The sequence below is a fragment of the Corvus brachyrhynchos genome, unplaced genomic scaffold (genome assembly GCF_000691975.1).
Source record: "Corvus brachyrhynchos isolate BGI_N302 unplaced genomic scaffold, ASM69197v1 scaffold8, whole genome shotgun sequence".
In the NCBI taxonomy this organism is placed as follows: domain Eukaryota; kingdom Metazoa; phylum Chordata; class Aves; order Passeriformes; family Corvidae; genus Corvus; species Corvus brachyrhynchos.
This window is the reverse complement of record NW_008240031.1, coordinates 146226-156336: the sequence shown is the minus strand read 5'-3', so window position 1 is coordinate 156336 and position 10111 is coordinate 146226. Positions and strand designations below refer to the sequence as shown.

Sequence of the window (10111 nt, the reverse complement as noted above, 5' to 3'; positions counted from 1 at the left end):
AGCTGCCTGGGGCTCAGCTGCTGGCTGGGGTTAAAGCATGGCCGACTACCAGTACTAACACAGTACACGTGTAGCACGTATTAAAGCGTAACTATGCAAACACCACCTAATGCCTTGCCTCCACATAGTCATTGCTTAAAAACCAGGAACTGGCAGTGAGCACAACATTTGGTAAATATTACCCTGAACAATGCAATAAATTCTAGCAATGCACTTGATTTCTCAATGAGTGACTAACTCTTCATCCCAAACTTGTGCTACGAGACACAAAGTATGCAAGTACATGCTCATTATAGCCATTTTTTACACCATGATATTAGGCACATACATTTTTTCAGTGTTGCTTTGCCCAATACATCTAAATAGTAGACTGACACCAACAGTCATGAGTTAGACATGGACTGACTCCATGTGACCCAGGTCTGAAAAACTTTCTATCTACTGGGTATTACCACACTATCTCTGGGATTTTTCTCACTAAGCTGAGAGGTGTGATCAATCTGATCAATAATAACCTATTTTTTAATAGAGTTGAGTTGGTTCACATTTCTGCATCCCTGACCAAGTCAGGCAAAAGTACTTTGAAATCAGGATTTTTATGTATCCCATCAGAACTGATCTTATAAGAATAACAAATCATGCTTACGTGAGTGGAATTGATGGTTTTACATAAAGAATAGGCCACAAACTACTGATTACAATGACCTTTTGAAATGCAGATTGTTCTACTTAGAAAATATATATTATCATTGTCATTGAACTGTTTTTCTGAAAAATTCAAAATATTTTAAGCATTTAAATATACTTTTTGCTTTACTGTTACAGAGCAAGATATTTTGTCTTTCAAAACTTCAATTTTTCTGTATTATGACTGATCAACATCCATGTTCATGCAATTCTTCAGCATGCCTAAAAATTAGAACTTATTATTGTGAACATAGTTAGCTCAATTCTAAGAACTGCACTGTTTAAACTATTTTTTTCTAAATTTATTTTATACAAAACATAGAAATATAGACAAATACAACTTCTCAAATGTGTAGCCTGTTCTTTCTTGGTTTGCTAGAAGTTCAGTAGGTGATTTAACAGAATCATGGGTTCTCAAAACTCTTCTACAGGACTGAATAGTACATCTTTAGCACTGACTCTCTCAATTTGAAATACTAATCTGCAATTCAGTATTTTACTGAAAAAGTATTTTCAAACACTTAAAAATAGCTCTTTCACTCAAATGACTAAGCTTTCATGTGCTAAAACCATTTCACAAGTACTTCAGTTACTCTCATCCACCCTACACAATACTCAATTTTCCAGTGCAAAAAATCTAATTAAATGCCAGAAAAAAAAGCTCTTCCTACATCATATAGGAGCCATTTTGTACACTGGTGGACAGCTCTGAAATATGGAGAACAGTAATTTACCTTACCTAAAGAATGAGTAGTTTCTTTAGTCCAGAGCCTTTATATTACACAGGGATGCTAAATACTTCTCTTCCCAAATATTCCAGAATGCCATCAAAGTTTTCTTCAGATGCTACTTACACAGTATTTAAAATATATTTCAAAGCTACTTTTCAGGTGAATGGATTTTGATCAAATAGCTTAAAAAAAATATTAATTCCTTTAGGAAAAAATGTATCTAAACATCAATTACTAGATATTATTTTTCCTTTAATAAAAATATCAAGGTTAAAGGTAAACATCCGTGGACCAATGTGTTTGTTGTCTCAACTCTACCTTTACCAGAAGCTGCCAATCCAAAAGAAGAAATCCTCAGATTAGCCATGGTTTCTGTCAACTGACGTACCTAAAGATGGGATGAATATCAGCAAAAAGTAAACTACATGTGATGAAAAAAGTAAAAATCACTGCTTCAAGAGTTCTATGGGAAATACTACTGAAACTGCCTTGTCTCTCCTACAGAAGTAGCTACAATGTGTCTATAATGGAAAGAATATGTTAGAAGTTAATTTTGAATACCAATCTGAAATAGAATTTACTAGGTGGTACTTTGAAAATAAAAAAAAATTAAATTTAAAAACAATTTATGGGAAAAAATGGCACGTGTCAGACCTTCCTTCTAAATTTTGCTGTGTGTTTCTAATGGTGCCAGTGGAGCAATTAGAACTGCAGGATCACTACTGCACAGTCTATTCTCCAAACTGTATGAAAGCCCTGGACCTTCACATTGGGCCAGGGATCCTATTATTATTTATGCCAACTTTTTTGCTTTTTAAACTTTTCCAAATTTACTTATTTAAGGGGTTTTTTTGTACAAGAGAAAATACCGTGTTTCTTGTCCCACCTTTTTTCTAACCTACCCCTACAAAAAGATACCTGAACTAAACTATATGCCTAAAAGTTTCAAGGTATCCCACTAATCTTTTTATGTGACCTGCACAGGGGCTAATACTTCATCCTGGCAAAAAAAAAAATCCTGATTGTCTATTAAAAGCAAGTAAGTAGAGATGGTATACTTTGTTTCATAAGTCAAAAGAAAACTATTTGTCATATATTCAGTTTAGTGACTGAAAAGAAAGGATTTCTTTAATGAAAGTTCTTGTATAAATTAGGAACATTCCCCAGGTGACAGCAAGTCCATGGTTCCCCCCACTACTGTTTTTTTTACAATTAGAAGTACATTCATTTTAGCAGACACTTATGAGTATTTTCTTGTTTGGTAATTCAGCTTGTTGAAAATGCAACAATATTTTGGTATAGCCATAGCTACCAAAACCATAGCTACCAAAACCATCTACATAGAAACATATGCTTGATAATCTACACACATAGCTGCTAAATTTCTTTATTTCTTGTATTTGGCAATTTTTAAGTAATACTAAATATCTATCAATATTTTTTTACATTTATTCCTTTAACTGAAAAAGAGAGAAAAAAAATTTAAGATTCTACAGCTAATTTAAGATTAACTACAGCTGTCTTCCCCTGCTTCACATGGATAATCTTATAAACCACCTCAGCTTCCCTAAGAATTATAACGTTCAGGGGGTGTACATTGTTTCCAAAAGTACACCCTGGTTTCTTAACACTAGTGGTCCACAGCCCAGGCATTTAACCAGAACTTTCTCCTACCTGTACCACCTGTAGAAAAAGGAGGCAATGTTGGGACCATTTTTCAGGCTAGCAGCACAATTTAATAATTGATTGGGAAAAGCAGTAATGAGGTACTAGTCTTCAAAAGCATTGTCATAACTCTAATAAATTAAACAGTGTTCAGGGAAAGAAAGGGCAGAAGGCTGGGCAGTAAGTTTGGAGAAAAGCATTTCAATAGACAATGCTTCTACTACAAAGTCCTACTTAAAACCAGAGGTTTTTAGTTTTATTCTATTATGAACTAATTAGTGCCTTTGATAATACTAGACTAAACTGGACAACAATTATACTCCCAAAAAATACCATGCGTTTATGCACTTGACTGTGCAGTTTATAAACTAAATTTTCAGTTTTATAACAGAAAAATATAATCTTTTATTTTAGCAAATCTGAATCTTTTATATTAATGTAACATAGATTTTTTAAGTGATTAATAACCACAGTACAAGAATAAAATGTCTTAGGTATGTAAACAATGTCAGCAAGGTACTTTTTTCTTCTAATGCCAGCACTGCATTTACAAAGAAGAGCGCTGACAAAAAGGCATTCTTTTATTTTGAAGTTTAAAATGGAGAGTGTTTTATGTTCCACTTCATATTCTCCCTGGTTTTGTTTAAAAATTATAAAAGGCCATGATTACTTCTTTAACATTGACCTTCACTCCCTGTTCACAGAAGGAAAGATCTGTGCACTAGAGTATACTTAAATGCTTTCCCTGTTACCGTGTTGGTCAAACAAATGAATTTACAAATAAAGCAAAGTACTCAGTTCACCATCAATAAAACACATGAGAAAAAACGGATGTTCACCTCCTACCTTGCGACTGTGAAGTCTCACAGAAAGGATTTGTTAACAAGACTATTTAAATAAAAATATCAGTATAAAGTAAGTTAAAGACAAACCTCTATTTCTAGTTTAATCAGATTACAGAAGCAGACTGTGATGGCATTCAAAAACGTAGTGAACATTATTAGCTAGGTCAGAGCTATACACGTCTAAGAACTTTTATAAACACTCTTGTTGGTTTAGGTAACAGTTCATTACAGAACTAAATTTAAGAGACTTATTAATCAGTTTATGATAAAGGTACTCCTACAAGTTTTTCATGTTTCTTTCCTGACACATGATGGATAAAGTTCTGTATTGACCAATGTCTTTTGAGAGTGGCAGAATGCTAATTTAGTATTTGCCCAGAGCAGGCCCAGCACCTGGGTGCTGCTAAAACGGCACTTCCATTGCATTAGCTCTCGTCTCTTAAGTCTAAAGAATCATTATACTTAGTGTTGCTAAGTATCCAGATCAAGTTTTCCAAATGGAAGGTTCATGTGAAGTTTCCTCAAGGAGTAAGAATTCCTGCATTAGCTACGATTTGCTTATAAAATGTGTTACCAGCCAACAACCACTATCCATTTAACCTAATTGCACTTTTCCTTAATGTAAATAGTTTCTATTTTCAAATCTTTCAGATGACCTCAATCCTGATTAAAAGTTTTTAACTGATGCTATGTGACTATTATGTACAGGTACCTGTACAGTAAAATAATTATTTCAGATTTCAACCAATCTGCTTGTCTGAGGGCTACATAACGAAACTATGTAATGGTTAAAGCAATAGCTTTGAAGAATGCAAACCAAGAAATCAATATATTCAATTTTATCTCAACATAATAGAACAACTTGGCAGAACAGGACTCAACATTAATAAGACTGTTCATGAAGGAAGCGCTTCCTGAGGTTTAATAGCTGTGTTAGAACTTCTTGGTGTTTTACAGTGAGTAATGTTTTTCAAGGCAGACACTATACACCACATGGTATGCTTTCTTAGCACTCAGAAAAATTTTGTAACTTAAAATACAAATTAATTACAATAAGCATTTATTAAGATGTACAGCTTATCCACACACTAACAACTATGAAAATACATTGACCAAGTAAAGTATCAATAGGAGAGCAGAATATGCAAAGAAATAGAACTCCAAGACACCAATCCCAAATGATAGCAGAGATACAGTAAAATGCCAGTGGACTAAGCTCTGGAATGCAGTCACAGAGAAAGGATTGTGCATAAGTGTATTTTCAAAATTTACACTTTTTTGATTCCTAATGTGAATCTGAAAAAAACCCAACTGAACAAAAAACCAACAAAAAATCACAAGCCAAAATCCCAAACCCAAGACGTTGCCACTAACACTTCATTTCTGACATAAATCCAACCCACACAACACTGAATTCATTCTCGTGTGCCTGCTAATCAAGAAACTTCACTGATACTCAGTTTTAGACTCCTTTACAGTTGGGTAGAAACTTATAAAAGTTTCACCCTTAATCATTCAATGGGAAAGTTATTTGAAAGTAACTACATGTTAGCAACCTCCTGTATATAGTTTACATATGTTTAAATAGTTCAAAAAATAAGCATACATTCTCTGCATAAAACCAAGCCCCACAACCTGTAAGTTGCATCATGGACAAAAACCCAACAGATTTTGTATTTTCTCTCTGTCATTTCTGAAGTTACCTTATACTCATCTGCAGCAATCCATTCTGGTTCTTTTCTCTTCTTTTTCCCCTTTTTATCCTTGGTGTGCTTAGTACCAGAGGACTGGTAAGACTGCAGATCCACTCGTGAATGAAACTGGTATCGGCCGCTTTCCACATCACAGTAGTAATAAATTCCAGTTGCTGGGTCATAATACAGTTGGTTTTCCTTTATAAGAAATGAAGAACAATACTATCATCACTTCAGTAAATACACTGATCAAAGAAACATCTGATTAATAAAGAACCACATTTGAAGTTTGATAAAATGAATGAACTGTGGTGGCTTGATCCTGGATGGCTACCAGATGCCCATCCAACCACTTTGCCAATTCCCCTCCTCAACAAGACTGGGGAAGAAAATAAGATGAAAAGCTCATACGTCAAGACAGAGAGGTCACTATCATGGGCAAGCCAGATTCAACTTGGAAATATTTAAAATAGAGCTGGAAGATAAAGCCCAAATTAAAAACATGTCTCCCAGTCTCTTTTTTTTCACAAGTTCAGCTGTACCACTTCATCCCCAGCTTCTCAGCCGGTCTTCCTCCACCTGAGTGGTGCAGGGAAATGAGGAGTAGAGGGGCTGAGATCTCTGCTGCAAATATTTCTCCCCTGCTCAGCATGGGACCTTCAAGAACTGATTCAAGCATGGGTCCTCCACAGGTCACAGGAGCCCACAGCTCCTACCTGGAAGACCTACTCTGGGCTCTGGCCTGGGTTCTCCACAGGTCAGTTCCCTAAGGAGCTGCTTCTGTGTGGGATCCTCCATGGACTGTACTGTGAGTAGCTTCAGTGTGGTCCACTCTACAGACTGCAGGAAATGGCCTGGTCTAGTACTTGGAGAACCTCCTCCTGTTCCTTCCTCTTTGGCCCTGGTGTTCACAGGGTTATTTTTCACACTCACCCCCACATACACACTGCAGTGTGCACAGTTATACCCTTTCTCACGCTGCTTTCAGAGAGGCACCACCAGCTTCTCTAATTGCTGTGCTGTGCCCTGCAGTGGAATCAGCCATGCCCAGGTAGCCCCTGGCCTCCTCCCACAGAGGCGACCTCTGCAGTCCCTGGCCCCATCATCAAAACTTTGCCAGTAAACACACTACAAGAACATTTCCTGTAATTCAGAACACTTACTGACCAAGAAAAGATACTATTTTGGATAATTGTACCATAAACTGTAATCTCTAGCCCCAAACATTTAGGTATAACTAAATCCACAAACTATGTCAAAAGCAATGCTATCCTTTTAAGACCTTAAAAATGAAGTCCAGAAGCATCCCGAAAATAAGCAGTTGTGTACCTCATGCATTTTTTAAAGTTGAGTTGAATATAATACTGCAAACAAATTCTGTTTTCAGCACAGTACTGTATACGTATCTATCCATATATCTGTATACATATACACACCTCATAGGAGAAAAAGAAAACCTTGTCAAAAGCTATATAAAAATGTGTAACAAAAAGTAACCATTAAGAAGTTATGATCCATCATCTAATCTGTTTTTCTAAAGAAGTGTTTTCTTTCCTGTAGCATCAAACTAGTTGGTAACAGTACTCAAGTAAAAGCACAAACATTTTGTGTATTTTCTCTCAACATGTTTTTCACTGTGGAGAAATAACTGACTTCAGAAATAAGTCTTTTTCTAAACAAGACATCTTTAAGCTCAAGCTCTTACGTTTGAAAGAGTTACAGATCAACTTTACAGCACAAAATTTCTACAATGCCAAGTAACTTAAAGATCTAGGAGACATCAAAAAGAACTGAATTAAAATCTAAATTTGTATCTTAGCCTGCTATCTTTAATTTGACTGAAATAATTAAAAAATTAATGAACAAACTTTTAACGCTATTTATCTTCAGTAACCTGTTTTTCAAAACGCAAGATCAGCTTGGATCTTAGTTCTTTGCTCATATCAACTTCTACTAACAAAACCTTTGCAATAGAGAAAAATGCCAAGCATTTTGGAAATGATCCTTACTGAATTGTAGTAGAATCCAGTGCTATGGTCATAATACAATCCTGTATTTTCATCATAAATAAATCCGGTTTGTGAAACAGCGGCCTCTGCAGCAGCTCTCAAGCTCTCTGCCAAAGAACCCTCTGGTACTGAAGTTTCTTCTGTCTCCTGATAACAGAAAGTAAGAAAGGTAAGGGCTCTGTGAACGTGGACTGTTTCAGAAGGCAAAAATCTGGCTGTAATTTACTGATAAACTCCTACTGATTTCAACAGGACCAAGACCTCAGCCTGTGTCTTTCATTTTATCCTGGATTTACTCAAAAGTGATTCACATCAAAAATACACACAGAAAACATCTTTCAGAGCATTCCTAAGACAGATCTCTGCTCTCTGTTCCATTTCAGCTGCTAGATGCTAAGGCACAAACTCAGTTAAGCGAGTGACCTAAGAGAAGGCTGGAGAGCAGGGAAGAAAACCCACCACAAAATAAACAAACCCCACCAACAACGCTGTTCTCCTTATATGTTGCTTCCTCATGTCAATGGAAGAAAAAATACAAAGTACTATTTAAGAAAATCAGGATGGACATACTGGACACACTCTGCTGATAAAAAAGGTCCTGCTTCCAGGCTATGTGGGATATATGTGCCTTTCTACAAAAACTCTCAAACTCCAGAACACAAATCTAAGAGGATGATACACTTACTACATACTAAAAAGAGAACTAGTTTTGATGTACAAGGATATTATCAGCACCAGACTATCACAAAAAGTCATTTTGTACAAAGATGTCAGGATCACAAGCACATCTTTTAGATGGAATATTAACAGAGTACTGATTTCAAAACCAGTAAAACCCCAGACAGTCCAGAAAGAAACCTGTGAATTCTGGACGAAACTTTCCTCTTCCCCATCTTCAATAACTTTGATGCTATCCTTCCTTAGCGGAATATTAGCACCTGTCTCCGATTCTTCTGTGGAATTATGCTCAGTGCCTTCAGTCCCGTGACTGTGCTGCACTGGTAGTTCAGATGCACAATCTTGAGTATCAGTGTGATTGTAATAATTTTCATAGTAGTAATAATCTGCAGGGGGGAGGGGGGAAGAGAAAGAAAAGTTGAAGTTGCATAAATTAGCAATGCAGTATTTTACTAATGCAGTTTAAGGATGCCAAATTTAAACTGGAAATTTATGCAAGTAGTCTAACGAAAATCAAATATTAGGTAGTGCCTCTACTTTGAATTTACTCTACTCTTACTGAACAAATTATGTCTTATTGTAATATACTTCAAAGATTGGTGAAGCATGCATGCTTGCAACATGAGATTACTACGTAACAAAGTACAATAGCATGAATTCTGCTAGTCCATGCCACATTTTATCCTGAATTAATGGCTTGAATAAATAGGAAATAATCTGAAAGATAATGTCAAGTTACTGAGTTTAATTCAGCAAAGGATATAGACTTGAAATGTATTCTATATTACAAAATTTTCAAACTAAGATATTGTTCTAGATGCCCTTTTAAACAATCACCACCCCCTCTACCTGCTTGTGACCATGCAGCACAGTCCTCTGTCTGTACTTCTACACTAGACGTATCCTTCTCCTTTCTATTATGGATTTCTTTAGTGAGTTCTTCTACCTGAAAAAATAATTGCATGTTAAGAACACAGTACTGTATTTTAGTGGTCTGCATCTCAGAAAAGAGAGTCAGCCTATTTTGCATTTCATAATTCAAACAAAACATAATGGCACCACAGGTGTTTGAAGTGATTTTGTTTGGCAGGAGATAATTTTGTACTTGAACGGCTGGCATAAAGAAACACATAATTTCTGCTCACAAAGGATCAGAGAAACTTAACTGAGGTTATTCCTAAAAGCCCACCCTGTAAAGTTGCATTTCAAGCAATGACCACTGTTCCGTGGTGACATCTGTGGCATTTACAAACCCCAGAATGTTCTGAACTAGAAGGGATCCACAAGGATCAAGTCCAACTCTTGGCCCTGCATGGGACATCCCCAAGAATCACACCATGTGCCTGAGAGCATTGTCCAAACGCTTCCTGAGCTGTCAGGCTTGGTGCTGTGACCACTTCACTGGGGAACCTCTTGTACTACCCAAGCATCCCCAGTGTCAAGAACCTTTTTCTAATATCCAATCTAAAACTCCCCTGACACAACTTCAGGCCGTTCCCTCGGGCTCTGCCAGAGAGCTCAGTGCTGTCCGCCTGCCCCCCCTCACAAGGAAGCTGTACACTGCGATGAGGGCTCCCATAAACTTCCCTGTTTTGTCAGAAGCATTTACAGGGTAGTCCTTCCACTCTTCCTTTACATCACACTTCGTTTAACAGACTTCTTTTCCTCTGCTACATGTAATCTTTCCTTCTGACTCCAAATCTAACCCTGCGGCAGAGAAGGCGTTACCATTCTCACCACCAAGGTCTGACTCGAGCCCTCAGACCGGCTCTGGCCGCCCGCAGGCCAGGAGAGCCCGGCTG

At 36.9% G+C, this 10111-nt stretch overlaps 1 protein-coding gene across 3 annotated transcripts in view; it reads right to left on the bottom strand.

The window, feature by feature from the left end:
- AGGF1 (angiogenic factor with G-patch and FHA domains 1) overlaps positions 1-10087 on the bottom strand; it is a 23270-nt gene extending 13183 nt beyond the window's left edge. Inside the window, exons 1-5 of one of the 3 annotated variants that reach the window (XM_017743686.1) lie at positions 9159-10087; positions 8490-8695; positions 7632-7778; positions 5632-5820; positions 1737-1806 (exon numbers count right to left, since the gene is read on the bottom strand). In XM_017743686.1, coding sequence (XP_017599175.1) covers positions 1737-1806; positions 5632-5820; positions 7632-7778; positions 8490-8695; positions 9159-9441 — 895 coding nt within the window. In that variant the 5' untranslated portion in view covers positions 9442-10087. The remainder of the gene's footprint in view (positions 1-1736; positions 1807-5631; positions 5821-7631; positions 7779-8489; positions 8696-9158) is intronic. The other 2 variants (XM_017743684.1, XM_017743685.1) reach the window with 2 other exon arrangements.
- Positions 10088-10111: the final 24 nt, after the last annotated feature.